General features: G+C 40.2%; 1 protein-coding gene across 2 annotated transcripts in view; it reads right to left on the bottom strand.

The window, feature by feature from the left end:
* LOC115256380 (octopamine receptor 2) overlaps window positions 1-19,749 on the bottom strand; it is a 242,856-nt gene that overhangs the window by 131,272 nt on the left and 91,835 nt on the right. For both annotated transcript variants that reach the window (XR_003892593.2, XM_029854770.2), the window contains exon 2: window positions 17,919-18,558. Coding sequence is in view for 1 of the 2 variants with exons in the window: in XM_029854770.2 (XP_029710630.1) it covers window positions 17,919-18,491 (573 nt within the window). In the remaining variant the exon portion in view is untranslated. The remainder of the gene's footprint in view (window positions 1-17,918; window positions 18,559-19,749) is intronic.

Consider the following 19,749-nt stretch of genomic DNA (forward strand, 5'->3'; position numbering starts at 1 on the left):
TGTTCAAAATTGGTGAAAGACCACTTTCGTGGAGTTTGTAGGAAAGAACATCGAAACAAACTGAATCAAAAGCCCCCTTAATATCCAAAAACACTGAGCCCATTTGCTGTTTTTGAGCAAAGGCAAGCTGAATTTGTGATGTAAGCAACGCAAGACAGTCGTTCGTCCCTTTGCCTTTGCGGAAACCAAATTGTGTGTCTGACAACATGCTGTTCGATTCAACCCATTTGTCCAGTCGAAAGAGAATCATCTTCTCCAACAACTTCCGTAGGCAAGGCAACATCGCGATTGGACGGTACGAGTTATGATCCGACGCGGGTTTCCCGGGTTTTTGAATAGCTATCACTCTCACTTGCCTCCAATCATCCGGAATGAGGTTGTTATCCAGGAACTGATTGAACAAGTTCAACAAGCGCCTCTTAGCGACGTCGGGGAGGTTTTTAAGCAAGTTGAACTTAATTCGATCCATTCCTGGAGCGGAATTGTTACATGAAAGAAGAGCAAGTGAGAATTCAACCATCGAAAACGGCCTATCCATATCGTCCCTATCCTCGGAAACGTCACGAATTATTCGCTCCACGGGTACGGAATCTGGACAAACTTTTTTTGCGAACTTGAGAATCCAAAAAAAGGTGATACTTGACTTCCGATAAATTTCGATTACACTAGTTCATATGTTTTGCTTAAAAAACCGTGTAACGAATAAATGTCTTGAAAATCAACTATCTAAGGAACCCTAGAATAAACCTGTCTGCTGTTCAGGCTGACAGCGGTAGGACATGGAAAAGCAATGAGGCCAGCCATGAGGATTCGATCTTTTCCGGAGAATTTTACCGAGCCTTGAGATCCTGTTTGTACACAGAAAAAAATGTAATTAAAATTCAGCTAGAAATCATGCACATATGTAAAGGGAATGCTAGAGTTAGTGTATATTTACATGAGATATCGTGTAAATTTCCGCTAATAGTCACGTAACCGGTTGGAGTCCATGATGGTTTACGTGATAGTTGGCGGAAATTTACACAATAGTAATGTAATTTTACATAATATCTGATGCAAAAATGCACTAACTCTAGCGTTCTCTTTATGTGCATGATTTCTTGCTGAATTTTAATTACATATTTTTTCTGTGTATGCCAATCAATTACTTAAGGAGCTCGATGGAAGATGTTTCTGTTTTGGCTATCGAGTTTTTCATTTCGGAGCCGGGGATAAAATGTTTAGGCGGACCATTCAATGGGACGATAATTAATGGTAATTCCGTTAAAACCGTGGGGTTGGTTGTGTCTCGGTAGGGGTTTTCGTGCTTCGTGGACCCACCCACAGGGAAAACAAGAAGCATGAAGGGATGTGCAGCCACTCCCGAGCGACGGGTGTTCGTTCGTCTCGTGGCGCTTTCCGGTGAATCGAGAAAACCCGATTTGCGAAAACGATTTTAAAGGCCAATACGCATCATATCTCAAATGGGATGTCATATTTTAGCAGTTTATGATAACGTACACGGAGAAAGTGAAAACTCAAAATTAGGTACTTTTAAACTCAATTTTGAGTTCTTTTTTATCTCCCTTTTCATGCGCTCTTCCTATTGTTGTCAGAGAGTGAAAAGAGACACAGTCACCAGGGTGCGATGACGTCATGTTTTCGATTCCCGCAACTTGTACCAATGTTTAGGGAACTCAAATGCATTGTCAATGGGGGAACCCAATTGATGTTGGCTGCAAACAATCCTATTAGGTGGGAATAGGGATGTCATATACGTGGACACAGCCCATGTTTTGCAGTTCGAGTGTGTCAACCCAACACTGATGTCGAATTCGTTTATTCCCGACGGTGCACTGTACCGGTATAACAATTGACACCGAAAAAACGAACGGTTTCGGTGCAATTTGTTGACAGTTTATGATGGTATTAGTAAGAGCGGGTGAGAGCGTCAATGAAAATAATGAAATATGTCGAAAATAAACCTAATCAATGTTTTTATGATGAACAAAATTATTTCAATTTATTTATATTTTTACTTCCAATTAAACAACTTTAAAAGTTTTCAGTAATCCACTTTTACATGGTAAACTTGTAATGATCAATTGTCTGTGGATCAATGATACTTGAAAATTATTATCCAATGTTTAATACTCTTTTGCAATTAAAAGCAACTTTACAGAATTTAAACATTTACGTTGGCCAATAAAAAAATGCTAACATACAATTTTAAACGTACACAAATTTAACACTAACAGCACAGAGAACAGACGTCCAAGCTCATGTAGTGCTATTGTGTAAAGCATTGCAACGATTGTTTTGAAATAACTGGGAATGTGGCCATTACGCGGCGCTGTCAAATTTCGAATCGGGGTACAAATTTGCCGTTGTTTTACCTTTTGGCGCTAGTGTCACCAAGTGTGCACCCTAGTATAGTTCCACCTAAAGAATGTGTTGGTTTTACTTGGAATACTATAATTGAATTCTTGTTAAATTTGTTTCTTATCAAAAATAATGAAACTCAAATTTTGTTGCTAGGTTAGTGAAATTATCATACACATCTTGTTATTTAAGCAAATACAGCTCAGAATCTGAGTAGGAAAATTTAAAGGTGCGCTAGTGAAATATTTCTTCAGAAAGCGCCATTATGGTGTCGAAACAAGTTTTTGAGTGGGAAAGTCGATGTCGCTACTGAGCTTGTTTTTTTCTTTACACAAGATTTTCAAGTAATTTTGTTCGAGCATGTTCGTCTGTTCTCTGTGCTAACAGTGTTAAAAACAGTTCAATAGAAAACGGTTAGCTACAACGTAAAAAGAAAAAAAAGAATGCTTTTTAAAACATAACGTTATTGAAACGCAACTCATTTTAAAAACTATTTAACCATCCTTTTGTGGCATTTGTTTGACTTTCAATGTATTTGAAAAAAATCAGTATTTGCTGTAATTGAAAAAATAGAATTTACGGTTTTCGAAATTTTCTGTAGCTACAAAATGTTACTTCAGTAATATTTTAGTCCAATTTGAAATAAAAGATTTTTATAGAAGAATTCGAATGACCCTCAATTGTAGATGCGCTAGGTGAGATGAGGAGAATATCGTTTGTTTACATCAAAAATTCAATTTTTCGTCTTCAAAATTCACCAATATTTTACCTTGGTAGTTGTTGTTTTCTATTGGTTATGGCTTCCATAATCATCATTCTTGATGCCCACGCCGGCAGACACCGGATTGGCCAGCTAACAAAAAATCCGGAAGATCGCCCGCCGGAGGCATAGCAAGAGCTCCTCAATTTAATCACATAAATTGTTCGTAAGTACCTACCGGATTTAAGCGCATCTGAAAGAGAATAAAATTTTCTTTCCAAAAAGTGCTCGTTTGTTTCTCTACGACGCGGAATTCGATAAGAAAAAGTGAAAAAAGTGCACTTTGTCTATGCTGCGCCATGGCAAATTTTGGCGGAGTCACTCTTTTCATAAGGTTCTCATTCCTGCCACTAGAGAAAAAAGTGATCGTTAGCTTGCGAAAAATAAGCCTATTCTGTTCTGGGCTTATCAAAATTTTATCAAGTAAAAATTTTTCATAAATGATAGATCACCCTGGGACAGAAAATTCTAATGGTAAAAATATTTTATATTTCTCATTCAATCAAGGGGAATGACTTATCTTTTTCTAACCGGAAAATCCGCGTTTATTCGTTCCTCAACGTCGTTAACCGCTGCTAACTGAGCAGCAGTTAGACGCGGTTAACGACGATTAGCAACGGATAAATACGGATTTTTTCGGTTAGCAAAGGAAGTGTGATTTCCCCTGAAAATATATCCTCATATTTGCGATAACAAAAAAAAAATAGTGATGGGAAAAATTATACGTTGTAGCAACTCTTTAAAATTTCATTTCACCGATAAATTTTGAAGATTCCTCGGAAGTTGAAAGCCGATCAAGTTTAAATATTTTTTGAATGCACAGATTTGCTGTTTGGAAAGAAAACATCTCAAAATAAACAAATAATCCAAGAAAATGATTTACTTAATGCCGAAAAGAAAATCATCATTCCTACCAAAACAAAACCACGATACAAGTTCAACGATATGCATGTATAGTAGGTTGTCCCAAAATTGCACATGGTCTAAAAGCTTGGGGGCTCACCCTGCAAATGATAGCTAAGGGTGTTAGAAACAAACTTTTGTATGACGGAAACTTTCAAAAATGACGTTTAGAGGTCGCCCCGGCGAGATTTTTGAAAAATGGTCATTTTTCGTAATAAATTTCATACAAATATTTTTTTCCGTACAAAAATTGGCAATACCCTCTATTTTTATATTTTTTACAGCTTGATATGGATCCAAACTACTTGGAAAAAATAATAAACGACATGTTTTGCAGGTAACTTTTTGATACTGAATTTTTGAATTTATTAAAAATTGTAATTTTTTGATATACTGTGCATTTTACCCATCATGAAAAGTATCTGAACCTAATGCTTTTTTAAAACAATTTCCATAAAAAGATAGGAAATTTTATGAGGAAAAACTTTGCCGAAGACAGCATGGCGTTTTTTCTATCCGTTTTAGAGTTATTCACGATTTACTATTCGGTGAAATTTGAATTTTTTGGTATTTTTCCAAAAATGCCACATAAGAACTTCCCAAAAACACATACAAAGTAAAAAATCACGTACGCTCAACAAGTTTTTGTCTTAATTGTGTTATGGAATAGGGTCCTAAAATTAAAGACGAAATCTCGCTTATATTGAATAATATGATCAAGCATGGTATTCTAATCGGAATTGTACTTTACACGAACTCGAAAAACAAAGGAATAATGAGAAAATTCGAAATAAAGTAAAATGGTAAATAGTTCTACTTTGACACTTGAGGTCAACCTTGTGTGACGGAGCTCGACATTTTTCGCACTGGGAATTCAAAAATGTTCCTATCTGACATACACGGTAAAAAAAAATCACTCAAAGTATGTGTTATAACTAGGGACGAGACAAAAGACTAAAAAAATAAAAATTATATATTTTCAACTATGGTTAATAAAAACTTCAAAAAATGAGTAAATATGTACTCTTGTACCAAATATTGTGGTTTAAAACAAGAATCCAGATAGGACTTTAGGAGCCTATTATGATGACATCATTATTTGATTTTTATTTTTTGTTATTCAATCCTTTCATATAGAAATTACCTAGCAAAAATTTCTTAAAAAGTTAGCTCTTTTGACAAGCTTCGTACTGCCTATTGATTTTTTAAAGATATTCTACACAAAATGTTGAGCCGCGTTTACCTTACTTTCCTGTCGATATTTTCAATTATTTTTCTACACGAAGACGTATGAGTCCTAGACTAGTGAAACAGCCCAGGAAGCAGTTGCAAAGTGAATAAAGGCGAATACGTTGATCCATACCAAATTCAAATTGCGATTACGAACATCTTACGTAAGAATACCAGTTTTTAAATACTAAGTTCCAATTCAAGACATTCTAAAAAGCAGAGCATGTCTTTTTTACATTTACTGACTTAACAACACCGAAAATAAGATACACCGAGGCAACAGGTGGGATAAGATGAATTAGTGAGTTAACGTAATGTTATCCAAGGTTAGAACAATTTGATTACCATAACACATACACGGCATACAATAAGACAAGGTAGGCTATTATTGGTAAACAACAGTTTTGGACGTAAACAAGTGACGTCATTTTTATCGTCCTATATTATGTTGATCAAAATGATAGGGACTACTACAACGTTTTATTCATGTCTTTGAACGATTTGAACAACATCATTGAAAAACAAAATCGGCATGTTTTGCGGAATATATCACCTTCTAAATGATATAGAAAATGTGCCGTGCATTTGATTGTGTATTATGCTCGTACATAACCGTTAAAATGTCATGGCCTACTGAGGCATCTCAGAATGATACCCAATGATAAAGTTTCTCGCTAGTAGGTACCTTTCTATATCAAAGAAAATGGATTTGTCAACGGAAACAATAATTCAATAAATGATGCTATCATAATTACTAAACACAGTTAAGACAAAAACTTGTTGAGTATACGTGATTTTTTACTTTGTATGTGTTTCTGGGCAGTTCTTTTGTGATTTTTTTTTAAATACCTAAAAATCCAAATTTCACCAAATAGTAAATCGTGAATAACTCTAAAACCGATAGAAAAAACGCAATGTTGTCTTCGGCAAAATTTTTCCTCATAAATTTTCCTATCTTTTTGTGGACATTGTTTTAAATTAGCATTAGGTTCAGGTACTTTTTATGATGGGTAAAATGTACAGTATATCAAAAAATGATAATGAATTTGTAAATTCAAAAATTCAGTATCAAAAAGTTACCTGCAAAACATGTCGTTTATTATTTTTCCCAAGTAGTTTAAATCCATATCAAGCTGTAAAAAATATAAAAATAGTGGAAAAGGCCAATTTCTGTACGGTAAAAAATATTTGTATGAAATTTATTACGAAAAATGACCGTTTTTCAAAAATCTCGCTGGGGCGACCTCTAAACGTCATTTCTGAAAGTTTCCGTCATACAAAAGTTTGTTTCAAACACCCTTAGCTGTCATTTGCAGGGTGAGCCCCCAAGCTTTTTGACCATGTGCAATTTTGGGACAACCTAATGTATAGTCTATTTTATGAAACGATAACAGTGTTAATATTGATATTAACACTCACGGGCTTGGGCGCTCACTCCTGTCAAATTTTCATTCATGAAATCAGCGATCAGCTGATCCGAAACGTCTCGTAAAATGGCTCATTGGTAAAACTAGCTTTGTACCTGCTAAACCGAGCTTAATCTGGGTGTAGCATTTTCTTGCACCGGTGCCAATCGAGTGTCAAAACATAACAGTACCTGCGAATAAACGAACGGTTTCGGTGCAAGTTTGCTACACCCGGTGGCAAAGCGGTGCAGGCGGTGCAAATAAATGAATTCGACATGAGTTTCTGGCACAGTACTCAAATTTGAGTGAATATTGTAAGGGGGGGGGGGGGGGGGTGCAAGATGGGTCACCTAAGAAAATGATCCCTATAACTTTCTAAATATAAATCGCATTTCTCTGTTTTCTACCACAGCTTACAGATACAGTAGTCAGCAATGATATAAGATGATAGAAAAGACATAAGGTCTGAGACCTGGTTCTTGACAAGCAATTTTCAAAACATGGCCCATCTTGTCCCACCTAATTTTTACTGGGGCAAGATGGGTCAGGTGACAAAAAATTAGGTTTTTCTATTGAGTTTCTTGTTGATGTTTAGACTACTGTGATAATTTGAGAATCAACTGAATCATCATTTCCCAGCGACATTTCACACTAATTAAACTGATTTTGTTTACCCGTTGTGCATCCGACGCCCCTGTGATGAACTCAGCGGAACTTGTGTATGCCAGCCGCTGCGAAGTCGTGTGCGAAATTCGTCTGTGATGATAATGAATTTCGGCCGAGTCTAAATGGGTGCAAATGTGGCAATACAACAAAAAATACTATATTTTCCATTTTTTCTTTAAACATCTAAGCTTTACATACGTGACCACATTAAGGCAGTGATGGAACACATTGGTAGTTGATTCTAAGATCTAGAATATTTTTGTTCAGGCAGCCATAAACGGACTTCGAAAACCTATGTTTATTGCAAAAAAATATTAAATTTAAGTACACAAATTTTCAGCTTTCTAATCGCTTCGATAATGTAGGTCACGGAAACGACTTTCAACGGAAAATAAAACCACAGACAAACAGACGTAACACTCTTCAATACGACTTGGTACATGCATTTAACGATCAATTAAAATTTCATTTCATTTGCGCGATCCTTCCATCAGAGGCGCTAGTGTTCGATCGCTTTGACGTTTGTCAGTGTACACGTTGCTGAATGATGCAAACGGTAATTACAGGTGATTTGTGTAATAGTGTGCGTGTTAGACAAACGTCAAATCGAAATCCATCATGGCCGACAGTGTCTCGCGCGGTTCTACCAACAGGTGGCAGTGTGCTAATGAAAAAGACACCGGGTAAATTTTTTTGATGAATTTCCTCTAAGAGTTACGTCTGTTTGTCTGTGATAAAACATTTTTTAAAAACTATACAAACATGCCGAAAACTAAGGGTGACCCATCTTGCCCCGCCCACACATTACACGTAGTTATGTGGGATGTATAGCATAAGAAGTATAACGAAAAAATGTTTTATTTTTTTCTGTGCAAGGAACGTAAAGAATTTTCAAATAAATGTATCACTTTTCTGCTGTAAATCCACGTCGTTGATCTGGGAAAATTGTTAAGAGATTCCAAAAATATATTGTACACTTGAAAACGGCACTGACCCATCTTGCCCCCACATACCATACAACCTAGTCAAAATTTCGGTTGGGTAAAAAAAAACTTAAAATTAGGTATTTTTTTCACATGGAAGCAAGCGGGAACAACTCAACATAAACATCGATTTCATCAACTCAAAATTGGCTTGACGCACGCAACCCCGAAGTTGGGTGGAAAGAACTCACGTTTGGGTAGTTCCGTCTCTCCGTGTATGTTTACCATTTTATGTTGGAGTAAATGTTTATACTGTCAGCTTCGTCTAACAACATCTTCTGTCGGCGTAAATCAGGGAGGTGCCCACCTCGTGAACTTATCCACGGTGACGTCACACGCCAACTGACAGCATGCTGTGAAACGGTAACTGCGGGCCGTGTTTACTAAAATCACTGCTCACATCTTGCATCCGGCGAGATCCGGTGAACATCCAGTGAACTTTCAGTCGCACGGAGAAATCAAACTACCTAATTTTTGGGTCGATTTTACTCAAAGCTGAGTATATCGAATAAACTAGTTACCCAAAATTAGGTTGTTTTCCCTTTTTCCCCCACCGATGTTGTCAAAAACAAACAGAGATGCGTCTACCCAATGTGGGTCCTTGAGCCCAATGAATGGTTGAATGAGGGGGGGTCTTGGGTTGAATTTACCTACTCTTAAGTATATTTTTTTGCTGGAGGTAAAGGCAATTTACCTAGTGTGAGTTTAATCGATTTACTCAAATTTGGCTTATTGGGCGGAACTATGGGATTGCGTCAAAAGAACTCAATTTTGGGTAGTTTGGCGGTTCCGTGTGGATGTTCATGAATAAATATGTCATTTTTTGTAAACAGTGCCCGCAGTTACTTAAGAAAAGAAGAAGCAATCCAGAGGAAAAAGAAGATCGTGGATAAGTCCATTTTTGCACTATGGACTTATCCACCGATGAACCGAATTCATCGCGGTCCGAGAATTTTGACACTAGAGCGGGGCCGTTTCCAATCAGAATCGGACGATTCTGATTGGAACAGACCCCGCTCTAGTGTCAAAATTCTCGGACCGCGATGAATTCGGTTCATCGGTGGATAAGTCCATAGACGAGTGCACCGATGAACTGAATTCATCGCGGTCCGAGAATTTTGACACTACAGCGGGGTCGCTTCTAATCAGAAGCGAAAGATTTCCAATCGGAATTGAACAATTCTGATTGGGAACGACCCCGCTGTAGTGTCAAAAATCTCGGACCGCGATGAATTCAGTTCATCGGTGCACTCGTCTATGGAGTTTGACTTTGACAGCCTCAGCTGTGCTCACTTATTTGGAGCAAAAATTTACGCTCCAACCATGAACTGCTCGAACACAGATGTATTTGGCAAAATATAAATGAAAACATTTCATATGTTTACTCTTTTTGTGGGGGGAAAATGGTACAAAACGCTATTGGTAATTTAAATTTAAATTTAAATGAAACGTTTTGACCCCGGGAGTAGTTGCTCGGTCCCAGACGGGGACTGGCTCAAGCCCCAAGCGGCTGGTCTTCGGCCAACCCCGCTTCCGGGGTGGGCACTCAAGGCCGTCTTCTATCTCCCGGTTCCCAGGACGATGGAATAGAGGAGAGTTTCGGATGTGGGAGTCCTAATTAAAAAAGGAATTTAAACTTACGAGAATTTATATTCAATCAAACTTTTGGTGACGGGCGGTAAAGGATGCGGCTGTGAAACGGAGCCCAGTGGGACCATTCCGAAAAAAGACGATCGAATCCGCTACGAGCCGTTAGATGACATTTTAGCATTCAGATCTCTGCGGAAAATATGTTCAGAAAAATCTTCTGTATTTTTGTGCATGTTTGTGCATGTATGGTAAAACTGCTAAGTAAACCCGAGCAGAAACAATATTTTTTTAGAGGGTAGATGTTTTGAGCAAAGTTTTAGAACATGTAATATCAAGTAACTTTGCTAAAGACACCATATAGCTTGGACTTCATTTTTGAGAAATAAAAATGTGAAAGTTTAAGAAAACAACTTCAAAATCAGTTTTTTGAACTTTTCTATGATTTTATCGTAAAATTTCAACCTGATATGTTCTACAAGTTTGTAGGTACTACTGAAATACACTATTCTGCCAAATACACCAACTTTGTAAAAATGAATGTGTAGCAACCAAATTGTGTAAACCAAATTTTTTGAAAACTTTTCACTATTTTCACTATTGAATATTTCTTGAATAGGTACATTTTGGCAGACGTGCTATCAAAATTTCAATGCTTCATTATGTCCAGAATAGACCAAAAGCGACTTAACAATCGGGTCTGATAAGGCACTTTGATTTCTGATGCTATTTTGAAAGTCATTAAAAAAAAAATATATTCATAAATCTCATACAAATCATTCAATACAATAATAACAACTTTTAGTTTTTAGTTCATCCAAATAGTATTTTCGTTGAAATAGTCTATATTTCTTTCATTGTGGTTGACTTTACATTCAATACCCGACACAACAATATCGCTTATTAAATTTTTAGATGATTTTTTCAACACCAATCAAAAACTGTTTTTTCCGCTTTTTTTGTTGGAATTCTCAATGCATTTGTTAATGTTGAAATACATATATTATTCAATCAACTCGTCGTCGTCCGTCAGCCATATTCGTTTATTGTGACTCGCGAAAAAACAAAAAAAAACTTCTGACTTCTGATTTATATGATTATTCCGAAATGATTTATTTTGATGACCTAACCTCAATAGTTGTGCTCATATTGATTCAACCCAATATACTCCTGTTGTATATCCCGGGAGAAACGCAATTCCGCTGGGAATTCGGACGGCAAATTGCGCAGCACGAAAATAAAAACGCGTGTTAACTTGTCGTACTCACTAACAGAATGAATCTTTTTATTTAGTAATGTTGGTATACATTCGGGTGGGAATCAAAGTAGTTAATATGTCAAGGTATGATAAAAATAGAGTAGCCTGGAGTTCAAGTTGGCTATAACATTTCTTCCCCCCTTAATTCAAGAAATTCACAAATCAAGTCTTGTAGGCAGTGGCGTTGCCCTGCCGGATCTTCTCGGTGACTGTCGGTAATCTCTCTGAACCGTCGGGATAGAAACGGTTGAACCAGGAACAACTGCAACTGGTTGATTCGTGTTATCTACTCCTGCAGATGTCCTATCAGTCGGCGATGATGGTGGTTGGAAATCCGGTTCTGCTACTGGTTCGTTCGACACGTTGTTTCCTGCACTGATGTTCGGACCAGTACCCTTTGCTTGTGGTGATACTACAGCCGGAATATTCGGTAACTCACACGGCAACGGTACTCTGGTGCTCTCCAACCTGGAACCAACTTCCCTGAGCTGATCGATGTGCCTTTTCCATGTTCTCCGTCATCCAACTGCACGTCGTAGTGCAGCTTACCGAGTTTTTCAGCAATGACTCCGTATTTCCACTTGTCGCTGTTAATGTAGTCTCTAGCCGCAACTCTCGCCCCCTTCGGAATGCTTCGTACTTTCTCTGTAACATCCTTTCTGACAGTTTCTGGATTCGGAATCATCAAGTCCAAACGAGACCGCAGCGGACGATTGTAGACCATCATAGCCGGAGACTGTCCGGTTGCTGGATGAAAGGTGTTCCTGTAGGTGCGCAAAACGTTGCACAGCTCCGCTTTCAGCATCGCCCTGTCACACTTCAAACTCTTGAGCTTGGCCTTGAATGTCCCGATGAACCTCTCCGCTTATCCATTCGTAGACGGATGGTATGGTGCACCCATCTTGTGGTAGATGCCATTCTTCCGAAGGAAGTCCTGGAATGCTTCAGAAGTAAACTGAACGCCATGATCCGAAACCAAGACTGAGGGAATCCCATATGTAGCGAAGTATTCACGGCAGACTTGTATGGTAGTTGTGATGTTGTTGAGGATTTTGACCACAGGCCACTTGGTATACGCGTCTACCAGCACAATGAAGTAGCTTTGCATAAACGGCCCCGCGAAATCCACATGGATGCGCTCAAACGGTCTCACCGGTTGTTGCCAACAGTGAGTTGGGGCTTTGACCGGTTCAGCTCTCGTCGATTGGCAGCAACTGCAGTTTCGCACCATCTCCTCAATCTGGCCGTCGATACCCTGCCACCACACGTAGCCACGAGCCAGAGACTTCAGTCTTGTCATACCAAAATGTGTGGAGTGCAGTTCGCTGACGACTCTATTTCGTAGACTCGAGGGAACGTACACTCTGATCCCGCGCAGAATACAGCCTTTCTGTACGGTGAACTCCGACTGATCAACTCCAAAACGGTGACCCGGCTCAATACTTCTTCCAGTTCGTAAACCTTCCAGCAACGCCTTCACGGTATCATCAACGGCGGTGGCCTTCGCGAGCTCTTCAACAGTTATAGGCAAAGTCTCGATCATATTCACCTCTAGCATGTCCGTCTCTTCAATAACGTTGTCCGGTACTTTCTCCTTCAGCGGTAGTCTCGAGAACGCATCGGCATTCCCATGTTGTTTCGTTGGTCTGAAATGGATGCTGTAGTCGAACGATTGCAAGAATATCGCATAGTGTTGCATTCTTAGCGCTGACATTTTCGGAAGGCCCTTCGTGTCCGACAGGATTTGCTTCAGGGGTTCATTGTCCGTGACCAGAATGAACCGTCTGCCGTACAGGTATTGGTAGAATCGCCGGACTCCGAAGATTATCGCGTATGCCTCCCGGTCAACCTGCTTGTACGCCTGTTGTGTTGCGCTCTACGTTTGTGAAGCATACGATATTGGTCGCTCCGCGTCATCAGGACAAGATAAACGTGGCTCAATACAGCGCCAACCCCGTACGGTGACGCGTCAGTTGCCAGGACCAATGGTAGCGATGGGTTGTAGTGTACAAGAAACCTGTCTGACTGCATCTCCTGCTTCACGCTGTCGAAGGCCGCTTGACACTGCTTCGACCAAACGAATGGAACAGCATTTTTGAGCAAGTTGTTTAACGGGTACAGTGTCGTACTGAGGTTGGGAAAGAACCTCCCGTAGTAATTTATTAACCCAACGAATGACCGTACTTGATCTTTGTTCGCAGGTGTCGGCATGTTTTGAACTGCCTCAACCTTTGAAAGGACCTTATGAATACCGGTTTTGTCGATTCGGTATCCGCAGTATTCTATTTCGTCGGTGAAAAACTGGCATTTGTCGATATTGATTCGCATATTGTAAGCACTGAGGCGCTTCAGTACCTCCGTCAGTCGGCGTAGATGTTCTTGATCATTGGGGCCCGTAACACGAATATCATCGAGAAATACAGTAACGCCCGGTATTCCGCTCAAAATCTCCTCCATCAACCGTTGCCATATCGCTGGCGCAGACGCGACCCCGTACATCAATCGCGTTGGCCGGTACAGACCCTTATGCGTACTCAGAGTCAATACCTCACGATCATCTTCCTCAACTTCAAGCTGTAGATAGGCTTGAGTTAGGTCAATCTTTGAAAATTTATCTCCTCCGGCAACGTTGGCAAATAGTTCCTCCATAGTAGGCAGCGGGTGTTCGTCGACGACCAAGTTTGGGTTGACTGTGATTTTATAGTCGCCACACAATTTTACCCGATTGTTGGCCTTCATCACCGGCACTACGGGCGTGGCCCATGCACTGTGGTTGACCTTTTCTAGGACACCATCCTTCACCAGCTTTTCCAACTCCTGTTCAACAGCACCACGAAGAGAAAACGGCACCGGTCGTGCCTTGATGTAACTGGAACGGTATCCGGCTGCAGGCGTAGCTTTGCAGACAAACCTCTAATCTTCCCGATAGAGTCGTCGTAGAGATTCGCGTACCTCTGAACCAGCGTTTTGACATCAGCAGCAGAAACATTCGGTAGTTCAGCAGGAACACGCTCCGGAACCGATGCAGCAGCTGCAATCGATGCAGGAACCTTAGGCAGTTTGGTAGTTACCCTTCCCGGAACCGGAACAGCAGCAGCAGCAAGCGCATGAACATCCGAATAGGCCACGTCGTTAAGATCAATCCGCAACCTTCGCATCCATTGACGGCCCAGCTGTGGGTGTTTCCTCATGCTTGTAACGTACAAATGTAGTGACACTTGTTCAGCCCCGTATTCCACAGCAACGTCCAGCATTCCCTCGATACCGATGTTCGTATTGCAGAAACTATATTCAGCTCCATATTCAGCGGGCGTAGCTTCTTGCCGCCGAAGAATCTCTGGTGGTCATCTACGTTGATGATCGAAGCAGGAGCTCCCGTATCAACTTCGAAGCGTACCTCCTTTCCGTCCACCTTGACGTTCAGCCAGAACTTGGAACCAAGGGGCTCGGCAACTGCATCCAGCTTGCACAATTCCTCCAGCGTAACGACCTCGTTCTCGTTCTAATCCGCCGTGGAATCCTCCTCCAACAAATGCGCAGAAGATTTAGCACTCTACGGTTTTCTTCGCCTTTAGGCACACTCTCTGTAGATGTCCAACCACTTTGCAAAAGTTACAGACGATATGCATATGTGGACACTTATTGGCGAAATGTGTAGGGCTACCACATCGGTAGCATTCACCCTTCGATTCCCCCGTTTTCCCAGCATCCGTATCTTTATTTATCTTATTTCGCTTTGCACCCTTTACCTGCACTTTGTAGCTCCTCTGACGATCGACCAAGTTGACGCCCGGTCTGTCCTGCTTGGATTGGATCTCTCTTCCTCCCTTGGAAGATAGTTCCATGGAAACCGCCATGTCTCGAGCCCGGATCAAAGTCAGGATCCGTACTTCCAACAAACGAGCTTGGATGGTCCGGTCCTTGAGTCCAAAAACGAATTGGTTGCGTAACGCCGTGTTGAGGTAATCGCCAAACTTGCACGTGATGGCTAGCTTCCGTAGGGCGATCAGGTACTCGTCGATGGATTCATCTGGACGTTCATCCCCTTGGCGCCGGCACTTGAATCTGAAGTTTTCCAGAATTTCAAGCGGCTCCGGATTGATATGATCCTCCAGCGCAGCAGCAATATCAGCATACGTTCGTTGTTGGGGTTTCGCGGGTGCCAGTTTGTCGCACAGAATGTCATACAGTGTATCAAACAATTGTCCGTACAGCAATTTTTTTGCCAATATAATTTTTCATTCAAATGGTTATAACTTTTTTATGCGTTTATCAAAAACGCTGGAAATTTAACCAATCATGAATCATATATCAAAGCTCCATTGGTAAAATTTTGAGCGAAATCGAATAAGTATTCTGAAATTTATAGAACTTTTAGTAAAACTTATAAGATTTTTGAACACATTTTTAAAACATTATATCTCAATGTGTACTCGATGAAATTTTTTCAATTTTTTTGTGTAACATCTTATACCTAAGGCTTTCATATGCAGCTATGTTTGGAGTTTTATATTCACTACAAAAAATATGAAAAATGTGCTTATGTAGCTGACGATGTTTAAAAATTTACCATATTTTGCACATATAATCTGCCAAACGTTTTCTACCAATAAAAGTGCATTAACTGAACGAAAAATCCATAGGACCTACTCTTCATATGAAGTTTAGTAGGTCCTGTATAAAAATATTACTTTAAGAAAGTTTAAAGAAGTTGAAAACACTTGGCACTTTTATTGATCAAAATATGATAAATTTCCAAATGACACTCTGAACATATACAGATTTTTCATATTTTTTGTAGTGAATATAAAACTTTAAACGAAGCTGCATATGGAAGCCTTAGATATAAGCTGTAACACAGAAAAAATTGAAAAAGTTTCATCAAGTACATATTGAGATATAATGTTTTAAAAGTATGTTCAAAATTCTTATAAGTATTACTAAAAGTTCTATAACTTTCAGAAAACTTGTTCGATCTCGTTCAAAATTTTACCAATGGAGCTTCAATATATGTGTTATAATTGGTTAAAATTTCAGCGTTTTTGATTAACGTATAAAAAAGTTATAAACATTTGAATGAAAAAATATTTTGACCAAAAAATTGCTGTACGGACAATTGTTTGATACACTGTACGTTTCTCCGCCCATAAACTGCAGCAGCAGAAACAGTCGGGAATCCGGTTGCACACCAAACAAGTTGAACGTCCCCTCCAGCCGCTCTACCCATCTCGACCATTTCATTTTGTGACGGTCGAACGGGTCGATGATGAACGAGGACTGCATACCAGCAAATGGTAAAACACCATGGGCGGCTCCTGCTCCGCCGCCGGCACCGGCAATCGATCTCGTACTCGCACCAGCAGCCGATCCGGTACCCGCACCGGTGGATCCGGATCCTGCTCCTTCAGTTCCCGTCGTAGTGGCCATCCTCGTCGGCCAATTGTTGTATATCCCGGGAGAAACGCAATTCCGCTGGGAATTCGGACGGCAAATTGCGCAGCACGAAAATAAAAACGCGTGTTAACTTGTCGTACTCACTAACAGAATGAATCTTTTTATTTAGTAATGTTGGTGTACATTCGGGTGGGAATCAAAGGAATCAAAGTAGTTTATATGTCAAGCTATGATAAAAATAGAGTAGCCCGGAGTTCAAGTTGGCTATAACAACTCCAATGCACGGTGACGTAATCAAGAAATCGCTCTCTTTCTTTCCTACGGGAAATTAGAAAACAACAGGACCAACACCTGTCAAATTTGACAGGTACTGGTCCTGTTGTTTTCAAACTCCCTGAAAGAGCGAAAGAGATACAACTTCGCCGTGAGTTGGTTTATAGTGTAAAAATGTGCGAGGTTCAAAATATCGGCTTTCATTGTGTGAAAACAAGATAAGTCGTACGTGTAATACTACACCAATATTAGCATTCGCTTTATGTGCATGCTATTTAGCTTAACTTTACAGGTATTTTTGATACTGTGTAGCTATAACAAACATCTCGCCTACCGTCCCATACCTTATTAGCGCATTTGTCCAAAAGTACACGCGGCAAATCACGGAGGAAAGGAACAGCCGCGTTTTTTGTTCCCCTTTTACTCAATTCTTATGGGAGATAACATTGCGGCGTTTCCTCAAGTGCGGTTGTTCCTTTCCAAGAGGATTTGCCGCGTGGAATTTCGTGCAAATGCGCGTTTGGAACATTACAAAGGCCGCGCGGTGTATCATATTCAGCAAACCAGTCAATATATAAACCAAAATGTTATCGTTCGGTAACAAAAAGTAGAAGCAAAATGCTTGGATAGTGCAATTTAATATCAGCTTTTTCTTTTGGATTCATTGGGGTTTGAAAGCATAAGCTGAAAAGTATATTTCTAGAGTTTTTGCATTGCTATTTTCAGGGTGCATTTTCCCATATGTATCCCGAAGGCAGTGTTGATGTTCTATCAGTAGTGGTAGGTAAGCTTTGGTTACACTTGATAAGAGGCAACAAAACGAACGGATCTCAGCAACCCCTTGGCGTAACTTCAACGGAGCGAATTGTAGTTCACCGAGTATCCAAGCAAGTATGTAAATGAAATCAAATCGCCCATGCTGGGTACCCGGTTCACCCCCAAAGTACGCTTACTGTGTACTTTTACAATATTCCAGTGAATGAACCGGAGTGTTTCATGCTGTTCCACAACCTACTCCTCTGTTAACCGACTGACCCATAAAGCAAAACACTCCATGCCATAAAACGTTATCATTAATTATCCCGCACCATACTCACCAAATTAAGCAGATAAACATTGGTGACGGTCCGCATCCGCTTGTTCTGGGCCAGCGTCAGGATCACCAGCAGATTGCCTACCACCGAGAACAGAAAGATGACCGCATAGAGCGGAATGATGAGATTGTTTTGGAACGTTGAATCGCCTCCTCCGCCCCGGCTGCCCGCCGACGTTGCAATGGGGCTGCTCCCCTCGGTGGGAGTCGAGTTCGCTCCGGTGGTGGTGGTGGCCACCGTAACCACGGCACTGGATCCACTCCGAAGGGACAGCTCGGCCATGATGTTGCGTATTTGGCCTAGCGAGGACGTCAGGTTGGTGGTGGTAGTTGCGGCGATGTGGGAAGTCGTGTAAACATTTTCCCCATCGCCGGCCAACAGGGATGACAGTTCGGCCATGTTAAAGGGTAGTTGGGTTGGGCCGTCTTCGTAGTGGTAATGGTGGCCCAGCAGCAGATGTTCGGTCATAGTTTTCGTCTTGAGGAAACGGTCGTACTGGGTAAGCTGGCTGTTCGGTCCGGTCGTCGGTGGAGGTGATCTCAACTCCACGCCGTATACGAACGAGGATTCGGTCATTGTTCGGAAGCGGTTTTCTCAGGCTCGTAACGTGCCAAGCTTCATCAATGAGACACGGTAAAGCACTCTGAAAAGAAAAAAACCCTAATTAATCCACCTAGCGGTGATGGTGCCTTTCTCGTGCTTTAAAATATCCTTTCAACAAAACTCGAGCGACATGTTGATTGACATAAATACAAAATGAAAACTGCTTGCTAAATCTACTCAATATGGATACATTTTATATTAGCATAACATCCAATATTCAGAAAATATAAGACAACGATCCAAAACTCAAACCAAACAAGTGTCATGAAGCCGCAAAATTTTGAAACGTCATTTTAGATTTTCCGGTCATCATTTTATGACTCCGGATATCTACCCCAACTAAACTAACCACCATCTTCAACATTGAGACACCATCTTGGATGTTCTGGTATTCATTTTTGGACTCTGCACCTAAAATTACATAAAATAGTCGCCGTATTGAATTTTGGCATGTCGTTTATGATTTTCTGGTTACCAGTTTTGGACGAAGACCGGCATTCTTCCCCATTCAAACTATAGTCATATTGCAGACCTTGTGAAACAGCGCACAGCTTGGGTTTTCTGATTACCAATTTTGAATTCTGGACATATTTTCATACAAAATATGCCCATAATGCAAGAATTAAAAATCCTATAAAATAGGCACTATCTTGAATACTGGGCCATTATCTTGGACTTTGGACCGCTATCTTGGATACTCTGTTGGACTCCGAACATATTTCCCATACCAAATACACTTATTTTACATAGTTTTAGAGCTCAAAATTCCTTGAAACAGCCACCATCTTCTGTTGACGCGATCAAATTCTTATTTTTCCATTCAACGTTGACCCATCCTGCTATAAATTTACACCTTAGGAATCTGAAATGGTTCGATTTGATGAGATCGCTTTAGTTTTGTCTATATTTTGTTCTCATATATGAGAACTTAGACCTATTCGTCACTGTTGTTCATACCTAATGTTTATCAGGCCATTAAGCAAAGCCACGATTTAATTTTTCACATGAACGTTGGTTCTGCTACACAACAGCTGAACTCTAATGTGATCTAAGGCTATTTTCTTGCTAACCGTTCATTAGATTATCAAAAAATCTGCGATCTGATGTGTCGTATGTATGGGTTTGGTTCATTTTTATATTTGGTAATTTCCGGTGGGGTAGCCGGATCTGATTCCATGAGTCATGGACCATGACACTACCGGTTGTCCCAATTATGGTCTGAGAATATTTT

The sequence above is a fragment of the Aedes albopictus genome, chromosome 1 (genome assembly GCF_035046485.1).
Source record: "Aedes albopictus strain Foshan chromosome 1, AalbF5, whole genome shotgun sequence".
NCBI lineage: Eukaryota > Metazoa > Arthropoda > Insecta > Diptera > Culicidae > Aedes > Aedes albopictus.